The 22,074-nt window shown below is 42.1% G+C and overlaps 1 protein-coding gene across 1 annotated transcript in view; it reads left to right on the forward strand.

The window, feature by feature from the left end:
- Positions 1–22,074, forward strand: part of CD82 (CD82 molecule) — a 91,869-nt gene that overhangs the window by 63,955 nt on the left and 5,840 nt on the right. Inside the window, exons 4-6 of the mRNA XM_060764360.2 lie at positions 2,667–2,791; positions 4,819–4,893; positions 16,485–16,592. Of these exons, the coding sequence (XP_060620343.1) occupies positions 2,667–2,791; positions 4,819–4,893; positions 16,485–16,592 (308 nt within the window). The remainder of the gene's footprint in view (positions 1–2,666; positions 2,792–4,818; positions 4,894–16,484; positions 16,593–22,074) is intronic.

The following is a 22,074-nucleotide window of genomic DNA, read 5'->3' on the forward strand; positions in this document are numbered from 1 at the left end:
ATTGTGTTTGGAAACATAGGTGGTCCCCTGGTAGACTTAGATGAGCCTTCAATAGCTAATCAGCTTTTTTGCTTGCGAGGCTACACCAGGACAGACTGGGAGCATTAGCCTCAAAAAGTTCTCTGCTCTATAGTAACTTTGATTCACTTCAGCAAAGGACAAATATGAGGGGAAATAATCTGGCAAGTTAAAGCATTTTTTAAAAGAACTTCCATGTCCCCTGTGTTGTTTCTACTTTTCACTTTTACTTATTTTTATTTGAATCACTGCTCTCTCAGAAGACAGAAATAGCCAAAAAAGTGTGTGTGTGTGTGTGTGTGTGTGAATGAATTAAAAGGTGTGTAAAACCGAGCCCCCCCCCCCCTGCGCTTTAAATGTGTGCAGCCAATTTTAGACTGCAGAAATAGCTAAGGGCTTGATTTGTGACCTGGATTTCCCCCTGTGGTCTGGAACCAGAACAGACAGTTGCATATGCCGAACAGCTCTCTTGCCCACAGAGCCACTGAGATTTCTGCCTGTTTGGGCTGCCAAAGGCTTTGGAGCCTTCAGTGTGTGGATTCCTTTTCATTCCTGTCCTCCCCGCTTGCAATCTGACTGGGCACGCAGAGGTTTCTGCTTCTTTCCTTGCATTTTCCAGATGGAACCTTTTCTCAGCTCTCTTCATTTCTCCTCCTCCCGCTCCACTTTTTCCTTGGTAACCTTAAGAGCAAAGTCTAGGAAGGAACTTTTACACAGCTGGGCATACCAGAGAGGCCTCCCTCCTTCCCTCCCTCTCTTGTTCTTATCTGGCTTTCCTCCCAGAAACAAGAAGGAAAAAAGATGGTGCAAAAGGGAGTAGAAGCAATTTGCAAACAGGGCATATGAAACTTCTTGGAAAGCTAGGGGGAATAGGCTAAAGATGCCCTATCTTTCTGCAATCATCTTTGTAAAGGCTTAGCCTATCTCATAGGTGGGCAAGCTGTGGATATAGTTGTGAATCTACTTTAATTGCCATGGCTGCATCCTGTGAATACTTAGGGCTTGTAGTTTGGTGAAATTCTAAATACTCCTCCCATGCAGGCCTGAGAGCTTCACCTCTCAGGAATTCATAAAATGTTTCCATGGCAGTTAAAGTGATACAGTTATGTATTATGGAAGTACCCCTGGTCCCTGCAGCTATTTGGGACGGCAGCTTGAATCAATCCAGGCCTGCATGGATCATGGGAAATGTAGGACAAAAGAAATGAAGAGAATCTGATTGTCCACCCCTAGTTTAAACAATTAGAAAGTCAGTGAGGTGAGAGTGGTCATATCACGTCATTTGGATCACTGTGGCTCATTGTGGTAGTCTACAGACCAGTACCAGTGTTTGAGCTTTCAACAATTCATCTACATAATACTTCCAGGAAATAAACATTTGTAGTCAGTAGGCACAAATGTAGTACCAGTCCCCACCACTTGTGGCAGTGCTGTTAGTTTCCCACATCACAGAGCTTCCGAAACACTGATCTGGACCACTGACAGCTAGGAAAACTTTGAACTGGTTGTAGAGCAAGGGTGCAGAATGTGTAGCCTTCCAGATACACCTACAACTCCCAATTCAGCCAATGCAACAGGGCCATTTACCTGAAGCCAAATAATCAGCAAAGCTTGGTTGGTCTTACCCTACAGTATGGGGTGCTGTTATATTTTTGAATACCTTAAAATGCCCTTTCCTCCCTTCATATTCTCATTGTGCCTAAAACAGTTGTATGGTTAACCCCCAGCTTTATTAGAGAGGCAAATGATCCCGCAAAAAACCCTAACTTCCATCATGTCTAGATCAAGGGAAACAATTGTGCTTTGGTCAGACCTCACCTGTTTCCAGTTCTGGTCACCACAATTTAAGGGATGTGTTGACAAGCTGGAAGGTGTCCAGAGGATCCAAAGTCTGGAGACCATGCCCTATGAGGAGCGGCTTAAAGAGCTTAGTGTGTTTAGCCAGCAGAAGAGAAGGTTAAGAGCAGACATGATAGCCATCTTTAAATACTTGAAAGGATATTACAAGGCTTGTTTTCTTCTGCCCTGCAGACTAGAACTCAGAGCAATGGGTTCAAATGACAGGAAAGGAGATTCCACCTGAACATTAGGAAGAACTTTCTGACAGTAAGAACTGTTCAGCAGTAGAACTCTCTGCCTCAGAGTGTGGTGGAATCTCCTTCGTTAGAGGCTTTTAAACAGAGGCTGGATGGCTATCTGCCAGGGGTACTTTGATTGTGTTTTTTATGACAGGGGGTTAGACTAGATGGCCCATGTGGTGTATCCCAAGTCTATAATTCTTTGATTCTGTACATACAATAGAATCCAGCTCTTCTTGACACAGAACTCTGATGATGACAGTGAAGATGACATTTATTTATATCCTGCTTTTTCTCAATTTGGAATTCAGCAGCTTACAACATGTAAAGAAACACAATTAACATTCACAGAATACAAAAAAATAGAACAGACTTAAACTATCAAAATTAAAACTAGTTAATGACTTAAACAATATTTTAAAACCTGGGCATAAAATTCTCAACTAGCTTCTTACTGTGAAGTACTTGTAATTCTGAAACACTATCTTGGTTTCTTGGGAATGACAGGATGTACAAAATAATCTAGAAGGAATTTGTTTTAATTTCAGTTATTTCTCTCTTGGTTTCCAGAGACCTCCTCATACTCATTAAGGGTTGGGGCATATATTCTCATTGGAGTTGGGTCTGTCACAATGTTGATGGGTTTCCTTGGCTGTGTGGGAGCAGTCAATGAGATTCGATGTCTCTTGGGACTGGTAAGTGATACAGATAAATGCTGCCTTAAGTGATTTCCCCTTCTTACTGCTGCTGTCTGATGGTTCTTCCTGACTAGTTAGAAAACAAGGCTTGTAGGAATGCTTTTGACTCCAAGTGGTAAATTAGCAGGTGATAGATAAATTAGATTACACTTCATAGATTTTCAAAAAAGTACATGTGTTATTCTCTGGTAGCATAAAAAAGAGGAAGAAAGGGAGAAGGAAGAAAAAAAGAGAAAAGATTCCCGGCAAAAGTATGATAGCTAGGCCCCAGTGCTGGTAGCGCTACGTTGGTTGCGTAACGTGGCTCAGAATTAGAGAAGGGAACTCGTGTGCCAGACAGAGTACCATGTGTGCGAGAGACCACATGCAGTGAGAGATGCAGCTACGACAGCATCGACAAGGTAGTTTCGGGGGGGGGGGGGGGGGGCAGCCAAGCATATTGATGTAGGCTATCCGAAGATACTATGCAACGTAGTTTGGTAGAAAGAGGGAGGTAAAACAGCCAAGCATATTGATGTAGGCTATTCAGAGATCTTATGCAAACACGTTCAAAAACGTTGTTGCATTGGATGGAAGGATAGAAAGGAGGGGAGAAATACGAGCAGTGGTGAAAAATGAATCAAATCCAGTCACTCTTACATTACTTCACTGTTATCCTGTCCAACCTGCGTTACAATACTTCACTGGTATCCTGCCGCAGCTGTGTCTCTCACTTGGTGCACTGTCTCACGCACGTGTTCCCTTCTCTAATTCAGAGCTGTGTTGTGCAACCAGCACAGAGCTACCAGCACCAAGTCCCAGCTATCATACTTTTGCCAGATTCCCTTTGTTACAAGCATAGTAGTAAGAACTCTTTTGCAGGCTGAGTATACTTTATAAGAAATGCTTTGTACCAGCAGTGTTCTGTATTTTGGATCTTTTCATATTTTGGAATACTTACATATACATTAGGAAGATGGGACCGAAGTCTAAATACAAAATTAGTCTTGTTTCAAAGGTACATAGGTACAATTTTTTTTTGTATTTTGTAACGAAAGCATGGAATTGGGGCATATGGCAACCCGTTCAGAGCAGACAGTCCTTATCCATTTCAGATAGGTAACCCCAAGTGATTTTGTGCTTCTTGCCCTTAAAAAATAAAATGTAATATGTATGATTAGTTTTGTGCTCGGTCTGGGTTATTATGGGGCTGTGGTGGCACAGCGGGTTAAACTGCTAAGCTGCTGAACTTGCTGATTGGAAGGTTGGCGGTTCAAATCTGGGAGTGGGGTGAGCCCCCATTGTTAGCCCCAGCTCCTGCCAATTTTTTTCAGTTCAGAAACATGCAAATCTGAATAGATCAATAGGTACCGCTTCTGCGGGAAGGTAACAGCGTTCCATGCAGCCATGCTGACCACATGACCAAGGAGGTGTCTACGGCTTAGAAATGGAGATGAGCACCACCCCCAGAGTCAGACTCAACTAGACTTAATGTCAGAGGAAACCTTTACTGGGTTGCAATCGGTGGCCAGGCACCAGTTGCACTTGATTGAGTTAGGCAAGAAGGCAAACTGTTATTTCTTGCTATGAGTGAGATCTGACAACTGGTACAAACCTGTATGAAAACGTTTAATATACATTGTTTTATGACTTTGCACCATTCCACCTCATTATAATTCCATAGGTGACCAGAGCTCTGAATTAGAAAAGTCCACAACTCCACTCTCTTCATCATCCCTCTGTGGTATTTTCCTGATAAGATGCTGTCGGACAAGCATTGGCATTTTAAATTAGTCTTTCTCTAGAGCTGACTAAGTGATTTCAAACTTGTCTGGTCCATTTTACGTCCAAATCAGGCTGATCCAACCCACTTTTGAGCTAATCTAAATAGCCCAGTTCAGACTGGCTTTCAACCTAAGTAACTACTTCTAATTTCTATACCACTGAAACACTCGCACACTCTGGAATGTGTGGAGTTGTAATGTGATGTCCATACAGATAAGTGTACCCAGTGTTAGTAACACCTTTCATTACTTTTTCTTTAGTACTTTACCTGCCTCCTGTTGATCCTAATAGCCCAGGTAGCGGCCGGTCTGCTCATCTACTTCCAGCGGAATGCAGTAAGTGATGCTCTTTTCTCAATCTGCTTCTCATGGGCTTGAGATCGTACTTATAAAACATTCCTAGTGTGTGCTCCTAGTTCTGAGGCAGAACTCACATTTATCTTCCATTCTGAGCAAGTTTTAGTAGTCAGGTTTTTATATACAGTTCTTAAACAAACATCACTATTGGATCACTGTTCCTTTCAAAATAATTCTATGGCTCTAGTTCTACTCTTTCTGCAAAGTTGACATGAATTCAAAATAAAGTTATCAGGTAATACAATGCTGTGTCAAACTAGGTAATAGATAGTTTGTATTCAGAAGAGATGCTCCTTCAAGTGGTAAAAAATGTGTTTATCACATAATGTGTTTTTTATTTTGTAAATGGTCATTAGAAGATCAACATGAACTTAATTTTCAGGGGTGATTATTCTAGGAAATCTTGTAGAAGAAAAAAGGGTTTACTGTGAGCAGTACACAGTCTTACATGGCTTTCATAGAACAGTTGAAATTGTATCCTGATTATATTGAGTTATTTCTCCTGTGATTTGTAGAACCAGTGCTAGGCAGTTAAATTGTAGGCCAACCATCTGGCAGTTTCCACTGACTTTTAAGTACTAGAAATGTCAAAAGTGAAATACAATGTTGATCCCAAACTAACCAAAACTGGATTGCATCAAGATGTGTTCATTTTCAAGATTTTAGCATTTCCAAAGCAGATGGAATAGGAAGAGGGACTGGTTGGGGTGAAGAGGTGTAGTATTTTTTGTTGTTTTGTTTCTGTAAGGAGCATTTTTACTCCCATTTTCAAAGCTGCTTTCAAACAGGGACAGCAACTGAATATAAAGCTGTGACGATGTATAAGTTTTATTTCTTTGGGTATGTGTAGTTTGGACAGTGGTTTAGGGATGGTAAGTATGGGAGATTATGTTTTGTGGGAGATGGTGGCTTGGCGTTAGCTGAGTTGCCATAGCAACGGGCGGAGCCAACTGCCTCTTCAGGACGCAGCTGTTTTAAAAAGCCAGTTGTAAGCCGGTGAGCTACAGGAAGGGACTGATTTCTCTAGTGGGAGAAACAGGGAATTAGTCAGTATGTCAGTGAGCTGCTGAGAGGACTGGGTCTCTGGGTGGAGATTCAGGGAATGTGTCTTTAGCCAGTGTGCTATAGGGAATTCTGTTAAAATAAGCCTTTTAGCTTATTCGTTATATTAGGGCAGTTGTCCAGAAGGGTTACATCTGCTTAAAGAAACTTCTTGAAGACTGTGCCTGAGATTACTCATGAAACCTTTCCAATGACACCATCAAGATTTGTGCCTCTTGTGAAGAAACAGTTAAACTTATTATACTCATGTTAAAATAAACTTGTTACTGTTCTCCTCAAGCCTTGCCTGATACAGTTTCTCCTAAGTTGAACAGCCTGCAATAGTAAAGTCAAGCCAGGAAAGTAAACGCTACGCCAGGGGTCCCCAAACTAAGGCCCGCGGGCCGTATCCGGCCCCCCAGGGGCATTTATCCGGCCCGCGCCGGGTCACCGTGCCCTGAAGGGCTGCCCCTCCCAAGGGCAGCAAGAAAGGGCCGGATAAATGGGCGCCATCAAAGCCCGGGGGGGGGGGGGAGAGCTGGGCACTGGTGTCTGGAGGAGGAGGAGGAGGAGCAGGAGGCTGGGGAGGAGGAAGAAGCAAAGCTGGGCTCCCCTTCTCCACACGGCCCTCCTGGCTTTAGCTTCCGGCAGGCAGCTCACGCAGGGCTGGTCTAGCAGCATTGCCTGCTCTGGGAGTTGGAGCAGACGTTTATCTACGCTGCTCAGGCAGCAGCGCCCCTTCTCCTCTTCCTTCTCCAGCTGGCCATCGAGGAGGAGGAGGAGGAGGGGTGTTGCTGCAGTTTCTTCTTTCTTCCTTCTCTTCCTCTTCGATGGCCAGTTGGAGGAAGGAGGAGGAAGAAGAGGAGAAGGGCCGATGCTGCCTTTCTCCTCCCCTCCTCCAACTGACCATTGAAGAGGAAGAGGAGGAAGAAGAGAAGAAACGCAGTAGCGCCCCTTCTCCTCCTCTTCTTCCTCCTCCTCCTGTTCCAGCTGGCCATCAAGGAGGAGGAGGAGGAAGAGGAGAAGGGGTGTTGCTGCAGTTTCTTCTCTTCTTCCTCCTTTTCCTCTTCCATGGCCAGTTGGAGGAAGGAGGAGGAAGAAGAGGAGAAGGGCCGATGCTGCCTTTCTCTCTCCCCCCCCTCCAACTGGCCATTGAAGAGGAAGAGGAGGAAAAAGAGAAGAAACGCAGCAGCGCCCCTTCTCCTCCTCTTCCTCCTCCTCCTGTTCCAGTTGGCCATCGAGGAGGAGGAAGAAGAGGAGAAGGGGTGTTGCTGCAGTTTCGTCTCTTCTTCCCCCTCTTCCTCTTCGATGGCCAGTTGGAGGAAGGAGGAGGAAGAAGAGGAGAAGGGCCGCTGCTGCCTTTCTCCTCCCCTCCTCCAACTGACCATTGAAGAGGAAGAGGAGGAAGAAGAGAAGAAACGCAGCAGCGCCCCTTCTCCTCTTCTTCTTCCTCCTCCTGTTCCAGCTGGCCATCAAGGAGGAAGAGGAGAAGAGGTGTTGCTGCAGTTTCTTCTCTTCTTCCTCCTTTTCCTCTTCCATGGCCAGTTGGAGGAAGGAGGAGGAAGAAGAGGAGAAGGGCCGCTGCTGCCTTTCTCCCCCCGCCTCCTCCAACTGGCCATTGAAGAGGAAGAGGAGGAAAAAGAGAAGAAACACAGCAGCGCCCCTTCTCCTCCTCTTCTTCCTCCTCCTGTTCCAGTTGGCCATCGAGGAGGAGGAAGAAGAGGAGAAGGGGTGTTGCTGCAGTTTCGTCTCTTCTTCCCCCTCTTCCTCTTGGATGGCCAGTTGGAGGAAGGAGGAAGAAGAGGAGAAGGGCCGCTGCTGCCTTTCTCCTCCCCTCCTCCAACTGACCATTGAAGAGGAAGAGGAGGAAGAAGAGAAGAAACGCAGTAGCGCCCCTTCTCCTCTTCTTCCGCCTCCTGTTCCAGCTGGCCATTGAAGAGGAGGAGGAGGAAGAAGAGGAGAAGGGGTGTTGCTGCAGTTTCTTCTCTTCTCCCCCCTCTTCCTTTTCGATGACCAATTGGAGGAAGGAGGAGGAAGAGGAGAAGGGCTGCTGCTGCCTTTCTCCTCCCTCTCCTCCAAATGGCCATTGAAGAGGAGGAGGAAGAAGAGAAGAAACACAGCAGCGCCCCTTCTCCTTCTCTTTTTCCTCCTCCTGTTTCAGCTGGCCATCGAGGAGGAGGATGAGGAAGAAGAAGAGGAGAAGGGGCGCTGCTGCAACTTCTTCTCTTTTTCCTCTTCCACTTCGATGGCCAGTTGGAGGAAGGAGGAGGAAGAAGAGGAGAAGGCCACTGCTGCCTTTCTCCTCCCCCTCCTCCAACTGGCCATTGAAGAGGAAGAAGAGGAAGAAGAGAAGAAACCCAGCAGCGCCCCTTCTCCTTCTCCTTCCTCCTCCTCCAATTGGCTCTCGAGAAGGAAGAAGAGGAAGAAGAGGAGAAAGGGTGCTGCTGCCGTTTCTTCTTTTCTTCCTCCTCCTTCTCCAGTTGGCCAACCAGGCAGGTAGGGAGCTGGTGAATCGCGGGAGGGGGAGTCTCCTCAGTGCTTCCATTTCCCTCCCGTGATCCACCAGCTACCTGGGGTCGCCTCCTCTCTCCCTTCTGCCCACCAGAAGGGAGACCTGGAAAGTGGGGAGGGGAATGGAAGTGTGGAGGAGAGCCCCCTCCCACAATCAAGCAGCTGCCCCCCTGCTTTCCAGGTCTCCCTTCTGGGGATGGGGGAGAGGAGGAGAAGGCGACCCCAGGCTTTTCTCTCCTTGGCTGAGCCAGACAACACCTTCCTCCCTTCCCACCTCAGTCCCCCCCCCACTTTTCTAGCACCCCTTTCCCACCCCAGTATTCCCTTTTTCTAGTTTACCCCTTCCTATCCCAGTCTTTACTACCCCCATTCCCCAGTCCCTCTCACTCCACTTTCCATCCCAGCCTCTCCCAGGTTCCAGCCTCTCTTTCCCATTTCAGTCTTGCCCCCTTTCCCACTGCAGTTTCCCACTTTCCAGCCTGAGCCTCCCTTTGTATCCCAACCTTTCCTAGTTTCCAGACCCCCTTTTCCATCTCAATCTTTCCTCCTTCCCCAGTTGCCCCCTTCCCACCCTAATCTGTTGTGCTTTTCCAGATATCACCCTTTCACCTCATTTTCCCACTTTTTCTAACACCCATTCCCATTCTCTCTCTCTCACCCCCTTCCCCAGTCAGTCTTTTCTCTATTGTTATTACATGTATTACTTTAACTATAGTCCGGCCCTCCAATGGTCTGAGGGACAGTGAACTGGCCCCCTGTTTAAAAAGTTTGAGGACCCCTGCGCTACGCTATCACTGAAACAAAGCCTTCTGTAATTCACAGTCCCTTTATAAGATAGCTCCTAGGTTGATATAGATCGTTGCCCGGCTTCTCTCATAGATTAGGTGGCAGTGGGTGTTTTACCACTCGCAACTTCACATTTGGTGGCATTCGGTGGCATTAAAACGGTCTTCTTTACAATTGGTGGCAGCAGATTAACCACTCCTTCACAATAGCAACAGAAATGATAGAACTGGAAACACAGGCAGATTGCATACACCAATTACCACTGTATATTTAAACCTGGAAGAATGCAGATAGTCTTTTGTGAGATTTTAGGCTCAATGGCCAACAATTTACAAACAACCCCCTATATACTCATGTATAAGTCTAGAGACTTTAGCTAAAAAAATCAACTCCCAAAGTGAGGTTGAATTATCCACAGGTCAATGCAAGCCTTGTACTTAACTCTTGTTGAAAATGGAGCCATTCTCTTCTCTGAGAAGGAAGGCAAAAGTAAGAGATTAGTCAATCCCGGGAGAACTTAATAATAATAATCATCATCATCATCATCTTTATTTGTACCCTGTCACCATCTCCCCAAAGAGACTTGGGGTGACTCACAGAAGCACTCTCAAGTGCCACATGCAGACAACAATACGTAAGTATAAATACTATGACATAAGTATAACAGTGCATAAAAATCTAATTAATAAAATTATAAAAAATTGAAAATTATAAAATTCCTAAAATTCCTACAAAGTGCAGGCCAGTACTACCAATGACTGATCACACTGGCCATGGATTACTCAGGATCAAAGGCCTGTCTGAAGAGCCATGTTTTTAGACTCACCTGGAAGGCCTGAAGAGAGAGTACTAATTTAATTTCCTAATTTAATTTGAAAGGCAGGGAGCCACCACATGCTATTCCTTTCAGCAGCAATAGATTTTCTTTATCGTGAGTAAACTCATTTATTACTGCTGTTTTCTGAGCATTTTCTTTCTCTGTCTCGAAAGTCTTTGAAGTGCAGTAGGCCTTAAGAGGTTCTGTGAAACTAGTCTCCCTTCCCTTCCTCTTTTGCAGAACTTTTCATTTTCATTTCATTTGTCATATTTTCCTCCATGTGGTAAAGATAGAGACCCATATGTGCAGATGTTGCTGCAGGGTTGCTCTAGTAACAGGGGTCGGTCAGGAAGCTTAGGGGTTTTTTTCCTGCATATAGTAGGGAAGCAACTTTGGAAACACCACAGAGCTCCTCTTGGCAGGAAAAATCTGGCACACCAATCTGTACTCCCCACTTGGGCTCACTTCCAGCTAAAATTCTGTCTGCTACAAGAGAAAGTCATCCTTATCCCCTTCTTTCTTCCACAGGTCTGAGTCACAACATTCCACAGCTCAGTGTGTTAATATGGGGAAAAGGCAATGTTCCTTTAGTTTGTACCATAATTAAATTCTAGCTTTCAAACAAAGGCTTTATTACAGATGTCTATATTTAGTATTAGGTTTTTTTACCTACCATCTATGAGACTTGTCTTGAAAATGTTATACCTTCCAACTATGTTCCATGAGTGGATAGACTCATGAATTGTAGAATTCTCCACAGGGTTTCTACTAGCATTCCACTCTCTTGGAGTTAAATTCTCTGTGAGCTAACTCTCTATGTATGGGTGTTAATCTCATATAATCTTAATGTTATAAACTGACATTTGAACCCAGGTCTCTCCACTCAAAGCTCCCCTGTAGTACTACATGATTTGAGTTATTTTAACTATGTGTCCATATGGAAGTTTTAAGAGATACCTAACTTGACATATTTATTACAAGTACCTAAATATATCCCAAAGGCACCAAATCCTGTCTGATCCTGGAAGCTAAGCAGAGTCAGCTCTGGTTAGTACTTGGTTGGGAGACTGCCAACGAATGCCATGTTCTTTCAGAGGAAGGAAATGGAAGAGCCACTTCTGAGTATTCCTTGCCTAAGAAAGCCCTATGAAATTTGGGGTATCACAACATGTCAACAGATAACTGTGAAGACATGAAGACAAAGGAACCAGAAATAGAAACAGAAGCTCTTGAACTTTGACTTGTAATCCAGTAAGCTAGCTCTAAACAGAAACATTGACCTCTATGTCACTTTCCAAAGTGCACAGGCTCTTGTCAAGAGGAAATTATGAAACTTTTCCCCTGTTTCTAGCTGACTTTATAATTGGGGCCATGAGACAGTAACCCAGGCATTTGTATTATACACAGTTTATGAGATAGGTTGGCATTTTGCTAGTTTGACAGTTTTTGGGCTTGAGTAGTTCAGGGGGCGGGGTCTGCTTCCACTGACATGAACTAGGAAAAAGAAAGTAGGCTAGCATTTTCTGAAATGTCTACCTGTTGGCAGTATCCTATAGAAAAGGAGTGAGAAACAATGACTGAGTACAGAAACAGGTCTCCTCTATAGCCCAAATGATGCCAAGTTGCCTTATTAAATGCCATTGGCTCTTGGCTGACTAAATGTAGCCAGTTTTACCTGCTTTGTATTTTCTCCAGTTGGGATCAGAATGACACAGGCTAAGCTTGCTGTGGGACATGTTTTTCTAATGAGTTTACAGTAGTTCCTTTCTGCAGTAATGAATCAAGGTCATTTTCTCCTATGATAGCCATGATTATTATTTATTTGTTTATTAGCAGAAGGCATGTCTGTTACAGATTACCAAGTGTGCTTTCTGTCTCAGTCTGAGTCTAGGGGAAAGATCACATGAGTTCCTCATGCAATCATTGGACAGGATTGCTTTGTGATTTTTTTGCACTTTGTTGAAAGAAGTGAATTGACTGTTTGGAGGAACCAGAGAGCTCTTTCTTATATTTTTCAATAGTACAGTAGCAAAAGTAATGGTACTTGTTTTTAGCAAGCAACTCAGTGAATGACTTGAGTAGCCTGCAGGAACTGGGATGTAATAACTTGTTGGGTTATCAAATTAATGCATAAAATAGCACGTTGCTGCTGCTGCTGTTATCGGCAAGACATTTCTGACATAGGGCAACCCTAAGCCAAACCTGTCAAGGTGTTTTCTTGGCAGAATTTGTTCAGAATTCTTCCTTTGAAAATGTGATTTGCCCAGCATCATCCCATGCATTTCCATGGCCAGCAGGGATACAAACCCTAGTCTTCTTGTGTCCGAGTTCAACACTCTAACCTCTACACCACGCTGCATGTCAGGGAATACCTAGTACCTTCTAAAAGCTCTGCTCTGCTTGAGCCCTGAAATTTCATTGCTTTCTAGACCCACACTCAGTCACTTTCTTTTTTGGTAATTGTTGAGGGGACAGGTAAAGTCAGACCAAGAATCTAACTAATATTGCTGAAGAGAGGATAAGCAGGGTTCACTTATTGACTTTTCTGGTTAGAAGAGTGTGTGGAATAAATCTCTAGAAAGAGGCTTCTGTGAATTCTTTTTGGCCCAGATGAGGAATCTCTGTGGGCTGGGTTAGGTCTGGGTGCCATCTTTCTTCACTTTAATAGCTCCATATTACAGGAAGGACCTGCTCATGGTTAGTTGAACTTTCTCCGCACTTATATTTTTGCTCTGTTAAATATCATCCAGAGAGTAGACGTTATCTTGGATTGTAGCTCCCAGAATCCCCCAGCTCATCATAGCCATTCTGGTTGAAGGGATTCTACAAGTTACAATCCAAAACATATGCTCCCAAGTTATTCTGCCACCAATAAGTACCCCACTGCTTAGGTGTTCATTAAAATACTGGATCTAATTCTTTCAACTCACCATTAGGAGCACTTCCTTTTTTTCAGAACTCCACATTATCTGGATGATAAAATTGTAAAAACTTGAAGTTCCATGTATATCTATTGCTGTGATTTCTTGTTCCATTTCTACTGAAGCAACACAACAATGTGGTTCTAAACCTATAGGAAGTTATAGCATGGTTAAGAGTGAACGTAATGATTTATATGTTTTAATGTGTTTTAAATTCTATCTTAAAATGTTTATTTTAATTGTATGCTGTTTTAAGGCATCAAATAGTTGCCTATGTGTAAAGCTGCCTTGAGTCTCTTTCAGGGTTGAGAAGGGTGGGGTATAAATATGGCAAATAAATGAAAATAAGTATAGGAAGCCAGGAAAATATGAGCCCATGAAGTTGGGTGGGAGAGGAAATGTGCAGGTACAAAGTTCGTACGCATAACACAATGTATGTTCTTTGTTTAACGGAAGGGGTTTTTTAAAAGTTTTTTAAAGAGAACTATAAGCCAAATTACTTAAAGAGACTTTGCACTAGAGATGTGTGTGTGTGTGTGTGTCAAAGAGATACACTTTTAGAAATTCACCATGGTAGCTAGTGTTGAGTTTTCCAAACACTTAATATTGCTGGTACACTTTTTAGACATGTATCATTTTGTGACATAGTAATTCAGTTTTACTAGCAAACAGGAGGTTGAACCAACCCCTTATTAGAAATATGGAACTTATATAAATTGTAATGACAAAATGCATGAGAACACAACATATTTCATGAAAACCTTTAATTTATATTTTTAAGATTTGTAAGGAAATATACGTTTCCAAGATTTTTGTCATTTCTTATTGCATTTGTGTAATATACCTACATGCTTCAGCTAACACACTAACATGTTGTAACACAGAGTTTGGAAAGCTCTGAGCTAGTACATAAGGGATGTGGTTGATGGAATATTTATACTTGTTAAAGGAAGCAAGTCCCATCTATGACAGTACTTAATTAGAAGAGACAGGACTTCATCCATGTGGAAAACATGTCACCTGTCCAAGCATGAGGAGCATCTGTGTGTAAGAGAGTGGAAACTGGCTCGAGTTATGTGGAAATGGCACTCTTTTGTAGTTCAATACCCTATTCTAATTCACATGATTCGACGATAACAGTTGAAAAATAGATTTGAGGGACTAAACTCTGGTGAACCCAACCACAAAGTAATCCATGGTCAGCCATGCTTAAACAATCATACTGAGCATTATACTTTAAACTGGGTGGGGAACACCATTTCCCACTGACATTTTTGAAAACAGCATTTTTAGATTTGCCTGCAAAAGAAACCACTCTTCTCTTCCCACCACACAGCGAAGGAGAACAAAAGCCCCTTGGCTTACTGCCTTCTATGACTTGTGACAAAGGCAGCCAAGACCAATCACGTTAGCAGCAGGAACCAGGTCAAGTTGCTTCGCTTCTCATCCCTTTCACCCTCATTGGGGGGGGGGGGGGGGGTTAGCTACACAAATGGAGTGCCAAGAGGGCTAGATGTCAGCTGTGATGATAAGAAGGTGGGGAGTGGGAGCTACTGTATAATTTCCTTCCATCCAATTGCTTTGCTAGTAGGAATTCATGAGCAGATGTTGTAGCTTCCTTCAGAGCAGCTTTACTGTGAAACAGTCTGCACGGTAAATTCATATTGCTCAGTTGTCTGCCTAGGCAAAGTGGAAGGTTTATCAAGGCTGTGAGCAAATCCCCAAATGCTAAAGATTGCATTTGGAAATTTTGTCTAATTGTGAAAAGTCGCTGAGGGTAGCAACTCTTTCACCACTACCTGGTTCTCTGTTTGCATTGGACTGTTGAATTGTTCAGTTAGTTTTGAAGAATTGGAAGAAGAGCTTTCCTTAAATAGGAACATGCTGGCTCGATAGTTAAGAGCAATTAGTCATCTGACTTAATGAGCTCAGGGGTAGAGAAATCTGTTTACTGGAATAAATGTCAGTGTGAGACTGGGACGCAAAGGGTTGAAGAAACCTGTGAACCAAGTGCATTGCTAACAAAGGGCAGCCTCTTTGTGCACAAACATAAGAGGAGCAATGCTTCATCAGACCACAAACATACCTAGTCTAGCATTCTATTTTCACAGTAGTCAACCAGATGGAAATGGGAAACTCACAGCAGGACATGAACACAAACACATATTCCCCAGAAACTGGCCTACGGAAGCATACAGCCTCCGATACTGGAAGCAAAATATAGCCACCACAACCCAAGTTGATGGCCATCATTGCATTTTGTGGGAGCAAATTCCATAGTTCAACTGTGTGCTGTGAGATTGAGTGCTTTTTCAGTGCCATTTGGTTTCAGCAAGTGACACTGGAGTCTAATATTATGAAACAGGGAGAAAACTTTCACAAGCCCAAATAAAATATTCACACTGTGCACCATCCTTGCTCTCCTTGCTTGCTGTTTTTTCAAAGCTAAGCAGCAGTCCTAACAATTGTACCTTTTTTGTGTGTGAAAGTTTCTATAACCGTTTGTCATTTTGGCAGACCCTTTTCTGCACATTTGCAGCTCTGCAGCAATCAGAACTGTACACAGTATCTTATGACTCCCTTGGCATAGAGGAATGCTGTTGTCAAACAATAGGTTTTTCCTTCTATGGAAGCAGTGAACTTGTTTACCGCAACGGACAAGGCCCATTGTGCATTGGGTTGATTTTATGATGGAGCAAGTTAAATTTAGACTACTATAGGTTGAAATTTCCTTTAAAAATTCCCTGTGAAACAAAGGTAGAACCCAAGCTCACACATATTGATGAGAACACAAAAGACAAGAACCCATGTTTTGTGCTGGCTAAAATGTAAGCTAGGTTTGTTCTTTGGATTAATATGAATCTTAATAATTTATTTTAAATAAAATCCAATGGTTATACTCACCATAGTCAGAGAGGTGCCACCAGAAGATTGAATATGACAGTTAGCTAGTATTTGTCCAAAATTTGAATCCACAAAGCTGGAGAATCTTTTTTTAATCTGTACGACTGTCCACATTTGGAGGAACTCTGGGGTTTTGTTGGCAGCGGTGTGACCATAGTGCTTGGAGAGACTTGGTCATGCAGAGCTAAGGGGATGGAGAGGGTTGGATGCCATTGCCCGAGAGTGTTCAAAATACCTTCAAATGAATCTCCATTTGTCTTTCACTTGGGAAAAGCAGTAGGATGTGAGGATTCTGGTGCCTTGAACATCTGCAAAATAGGTGACACCCCCCCCCCCCCCCCCCAACTACATTGTCCATTGGTCCTTCCTTGGGAAAAGGACATGGAAAGTGAAGTAGAATGTGCTTGGAGAGGGACTGGCAACCATAATATGTCTTGATTATCATGGTGAAACAAAAACCATAGACATCTGCCTCTTTTGAAGTTCTTACATAGTATATGCTTCTCTTTGTAGTGTTCAGCAGTGAGTAGGTTTTTTTTTATAAATGTTGAAAAATCAGTACTTAAGCTTGTTTGTGTCTTCTTCATCAGCTCAAAACAGAAATGTCAGAGATTGTTGGTAACCTCATCCAGAATTACAACCCTTATGATGAAAGCAATAGGAACCTTGAGACTGCATGGGATTATGTCCAGACACAGGTAAGTTGCCATGCAAATGTTGGCGATAAAGGGTGTAATATTAGTACTTGCTCAGAAAGCATTGTTGTTATGTCAACTAACATAAATTTATCAATTAATACTGCCATTTGAATAATAGTATTAATTTACTACAAGGGGTATGTTTTGGTGGAAGTGAATTGTAAAGTAGTGTCCTCACATGATCGTTACACACCACTTTCCAATTATACTTGAAACAAAACATAACATTTTGCAGTTTAAAGTGGGGTCTTAGTAATGAATTGACATGCTGTGATAAGACTATCTTTTGCTTCCCCTATGTAGCGCTGTGAACTTTGCAAATGCTGAACTAGATCCATTTCACCTAATTTATTGTTTACTTGCATCTCTTCTTTTCACCTGTTGGCAGTTGTGATTACCTTGGCTCTAGAGATGGCATATGTGTTTTCTGTTATGCGAGGACAATTATGAAAGGACACTAGCATGTGCACAACCTACACAAGAAAACTATTCTGAGAGCTGCAAAATGAAAGCCATCATATGTCTGCATAGTAACACTTTTAAGAAAGCATATTTGTATATATGTGTTCCACTTGTATATATTTATTGATTGTATACCAGCTCTCTAATTATGACTCCCATGCATTATTTCCCATCATTGGTTTAGCCCCACAGGCAGATAGATCTTTTACAATACTTCAGGAGCAACCTATGTCGTATTTTTAATGTAGGTTGGTACATAAGCCAGTGGTTTCTATTTGGGACCACAAATCTACCACTGAGCTTAAAGCTAGAAGGCACCAGATTTATGAACTGATGGGGATAGAGATTGTACATATGGCCACCACCATTTGCATGAACATGAATGCCTGTATTGAGCACCATGGTTTTGCAAATGACAGCAAGCAGCCCTGATGAAGAGGTGCCAGTTCTAATGAAGGAGACTTCTGCATAAGAAATGTGTGGGGTTGAAGAGTAGCATGGATTGCCCCCAGATCATGAAGCAGTTATAAATCCAGCAAAATGTATGTGAAGCAGTCCTTTGTTTCTTTTCTGCTGCTGAAGACTGAATTTTCATGTTCTGTGATTCTAACTCATCTTTTGAATATTATTTGTTATGCTGGAAGATGTTTACTCTTTTAGAGTAAGGTGCTTAAATGTAGATATTGATTTTGAGGGTTAACAGGCCTACTTTTTCACTTCTGGGTATATTGGAACTCATTTATTTAAATATTCTGCAACTGGAGAGTTAATTTCAGAAGGCAGAAAGTATCGACTGCCATCTGGTTCCGTGGCAAAAGTTTTCTGCAGAACTTGGGACTCACCAAGCTGAACATGCCTCGCCATCTGATTTGTCAGATGTTTGGTGTATCCCCTCTGTGCGTTTGAAGTTTCTTATGGATCATGGGATTTGGCTGGCAGGAAACTTGCAGAAAGAGGGCATTTGGGTTGACATCCATGATTTGTGATCTCCATAAGCAGGCCTGGTAGGTCACAAGCTGTGCCGGCCTGGCTTAGATCTTTGTGCAAGACAGGTCAGTAGGCTAAAGTTCTCAATGGTTTATGTAACCTGTGAATTGGAATTAAGAGCTGAGTTCATTTGGGGGTTAGCTTCTTTAATCCTGCTGCTTTCGGCCTGCACTATGAAAACTAGGTTTCCGGTTTGTAAGTCTAAGTCAATGTATTTCCACACCTTCTCTTGCTCAGTCTCTTGTCAGTTTAAGGACAGCTCCTATATGGAGGGGCCAGCCCTTATGAACGGGGCTTTTGAATAACTAAGGACAGAATATTAATATGAGGAAAGCTCTGGAAATCTTACCTGGATATATTGATCCTTGTTTGTTACATCTAGCTCTGCTGCTGAAAACATATGTCTTTGTACTTTTCATATTAATCCTAAGGTATTGCTTTTGGGATAATGAATTGATCCGGACTAGACCTTGGATTGGATTTTGGATTCTGGTTTTAACAGGCGTGCTTTTAATCTATTGTTTAATTACTGTTTTTTAATATTTTTATGCATTGCTGATTGTTGATTGTTTTTATGATGTTCAGCATCCTATGATGCTTTCGCGAGGCCGCCCTGAGTCCCCCCTTGAGGGTGAAAAGGGCGGGATAGAAATATAGGAAATAAATAAAGAAATAATCTCGAAGTTGATGTTTGGATGAGGATAGTTTGTTCTTCTGCCATTATTTGGTATCCTTCAGGCCTGGACAGTGAAGAAAGCTGACCAGAAGACGATCAATGCATTTGAAACGTGCTGGAGAAAAGTTATGAATACCATGAATTTCCAAAATGATCAAATATTATGCCAAAGAGGAAATCAAGCCTGAACTTATTCACTTCCTATCTCAGAAAGTGTGCTTGATAGAGAAGATGCTGAAGTGATTCTTTCTGAAGTCAGATCTCAGTTCTTTATCTACTCTGATACCCACTCAGTTCCCAGAAAACATCTAGTTCTAAGGCAGCATACAGTCATCCTGATGAATATCTGCAAAATAACCTCTTCTAACTCATTGCCTTTTTTGGTACTTTTCAGCCCATTTTGGCAGTACCATTTGAGATTAGGTTGTGTGGGTGTATATCTATTTTTTCTTTGGTTGTTGACAGACACACAGTGTTAATTGCACTACAAACTATATTTTGATACCACTTTAGTTACCAAATCCCAATTCCACAGAATCCTGGGATGTGTAGTTTAGTGAAATACTTGGTGCTCTCTAATAGAGACTCCCAGTATTTCCCTGAGCCAAAGCAGCAGAGGGTGCTAAGTACCTCAGAAAATGGCAAATCCCAGGATTTCATAAAATGGTATCACAACAATTAAAATAGCATGAAATAGCTATACTTGAATATGTAGTTATTTTGACTGGTCTGAATGCTTTTTCATACTGTTTATACAGGGTTTTTTTTATTCTTGTGACTAAAATAATCTCTGTAACTAAGTCTCTTCAAGTAAGTTCCATTTAAACTATGTAGATTAGGTCTTGGTACTGAGGGTAGTCACCAAACCATTGTCCTGGTTCAAGTTACATGCCAGTCACACCAGAAACACCAGAAATTCACTTTCTCTACTCTTGTTGCCAATACAATCTGAACTTCTCCAGGCTCACAGTAAAATCCTCTAAACTCTCAAGCTTTCATTGCATATGTATGTTAGAACTTTTGTCCACTGATACCAGACCTTCATCATTTGCAATCAGAGTCATAAAGTTAGTGCTTGTGACTCTCATTCTCAAATTACAAATGATCGGGAAAATGCAGGTCCAATTTGAGAAAAGCTACAAAAGAAGCTAATCAGCTTAAAAGAATAGTTATCTTTATCCTAATATGCAAAAGCCATAGGTTGCTTCCAACCCAGAAATGAAAATTATAGTTTATGAAAACCAGCAAAAAAAGAAGTTGAAGAGGCTTCCATACATGAAGCATATTCATAGCAACCAAACTGTGGCTTGATTGTTAGACTTCAATGGCTTTGCAGTTGATTTGTGTAGTTCAGTGATTCCCAACCTTTTGTTGACCAAGGACCACTTTGATCAGGGACCATTCTCCAGCATTAATAGTAAAAAGGTTACAGATTAGTTTGTGGTCAGCTTTAGATTCGGTTTGGTTGTTTGGGGTGCTGATTCAGAAAATTGCATTGGCTAGACCACATCACTCTAGTTTCTGATACAGAACATATGCCATCCAGAAGTCACCATCTGCTCGCCCACAGAAAACCATATTTAAAATTTATTTATACAGCACTATAAGAGGGTTTCGCGAGGCCAGCTAGTGGTCCGTATTTTAGTTTTCTTGCAGACCACTGGTGGCCCACAGACCACAGGTTGGGAACTACTGATGTAGTTAGTACTTGCTTCCCAATAATAGTCCTTCAAATTAATTTACCAGCCAATTAATGAAAGTGAACAAAATCTGCCTACCAGTATTTAAAAATTCAAAAATCAGGATAGTAAAGAAAGAACAACACTCAAAAACGGGGAAATTCCAGACAAGGAACAATCGGGGACAGGTAATCACTTCCCAACAAAAGATTACCCCAGGCAGGAAGCAGCCAAGCCTTGAAGCAGCAAGGCTATTCAATGCTAATCAAGCCATCAGTTGCAGCACTCACATCTGCCTCAAACAGGCAAGAGTTCCTTCTCCCACCCTTGACATTCCACAGATATATAAATCCCACTTGACTAATTTCCAACAAATCTCACAAGCTCTGAGGATGCCTGCCATAGATGTGGGTGAAACGTCAGGAGAGAATTCTTCTGGAACATGGCCATAGAGCCTGGAAAACTCACAGCAACCCAGCCAGTTAATTGGTATAAATTATGACAGCCCATCTGGATGCTAGTTTGCCTTTCTCCACAAATGCAAAGTATTCTCCCTGTCATTGATTTCCAGAGTTTGGGATTGTTACTCTTTGGAATAGAACTCCCACAATCCCACAATCAGTAAGGCCAATGAGAGTTGTGGCTAAAAGTTTTCCAAGCTCTGCTTATTCCACAGTTCAGCTAACTGTTGAAAAAGGAGATGAATACAAGAGCTCCATCTTTTGGAGATTTACTGTTATTGATACTTTGCACTAATGTGCTAAGAAACTAGTCTGACTTGGCATTAAACTGAACAACTATTGTTATTTCCCTGATAACATTTACAATGGCCACCATTCTGGAAATTCAGAGCATTGGACTGATGCTGGATACCAACTAGCTGAATAAATTTTGCCAATGGTATGTTTCTGTCAGTTGCGATTCAAACCTTTTATAACTCCTTCTGCAAATGAAAGTGTACAACTGGATCACACAGCCCCATGTTAGAGCAGCTTCACTGGCTGTCAGTTTGTTTTCCAGCGCAATTCAAAGTTGTGGTTATGATGTTTAAAGCCTATTATTATTTTCATAGGCCTCCCCACACAATTTTAATAGGGCACAATTATTTGATATATTTTATTGTCTATTATTTAGTTGATGTATATGTTTTGTGATGGTTTCGGTTGTTAATTATTTGTATTTCAATTGCAAGGTTTATTATTACCTTTTTCACTTTGTATATTACTTTCAAAGATCTAATGTGGTGCAGTGGTTTGAATGTTGGTTCAGTAGCAAACCTTTCAAGAAAACCCTATGCAAGGATAACTACAAAGTTACCGTGAAGACATGGAGCATCAACAACAACAGCAGAAGCAATGTTATTGTTAACTACCACAATCATTACAGGGATGGGCAGCATATACATTTTACAAATATGCAACATGCTAATAATCTATGGAGAGTTTTGTGTCGGTTGTAAAATGTATGCATGAATAATTGCTCCAAGTGAAACAGCTCAATTTTGTATATAGCATCCTTGATAGACTTTGCCTACATGGAGATGTCTTGGAGGTGGACATTAAGTCAACCTCTCTCCTAGCATTGCAGTACAGCTGACGTTAAGAGCTGTGAGATGAGCTTGCTTCAAAGCACCTCTAGGGCAACATTTCCTAAATAATCTTCCAGATTTTTTGAACTT

Source organism: Anolis sagrei, chromosome 1 (assembly GCF_037176765.1).
Source record: "Anolis sagrei isolate rAnoSag1 chromosome 1, rAnoSag1.mat, whole genome shotgun sequence".
Taxonomy (NCBI): Eukaryota; Metazoa; Chordata; class Lepidosauria; order Squamata; family Dactyloidae; genus Anolis; species Anolis sagrei.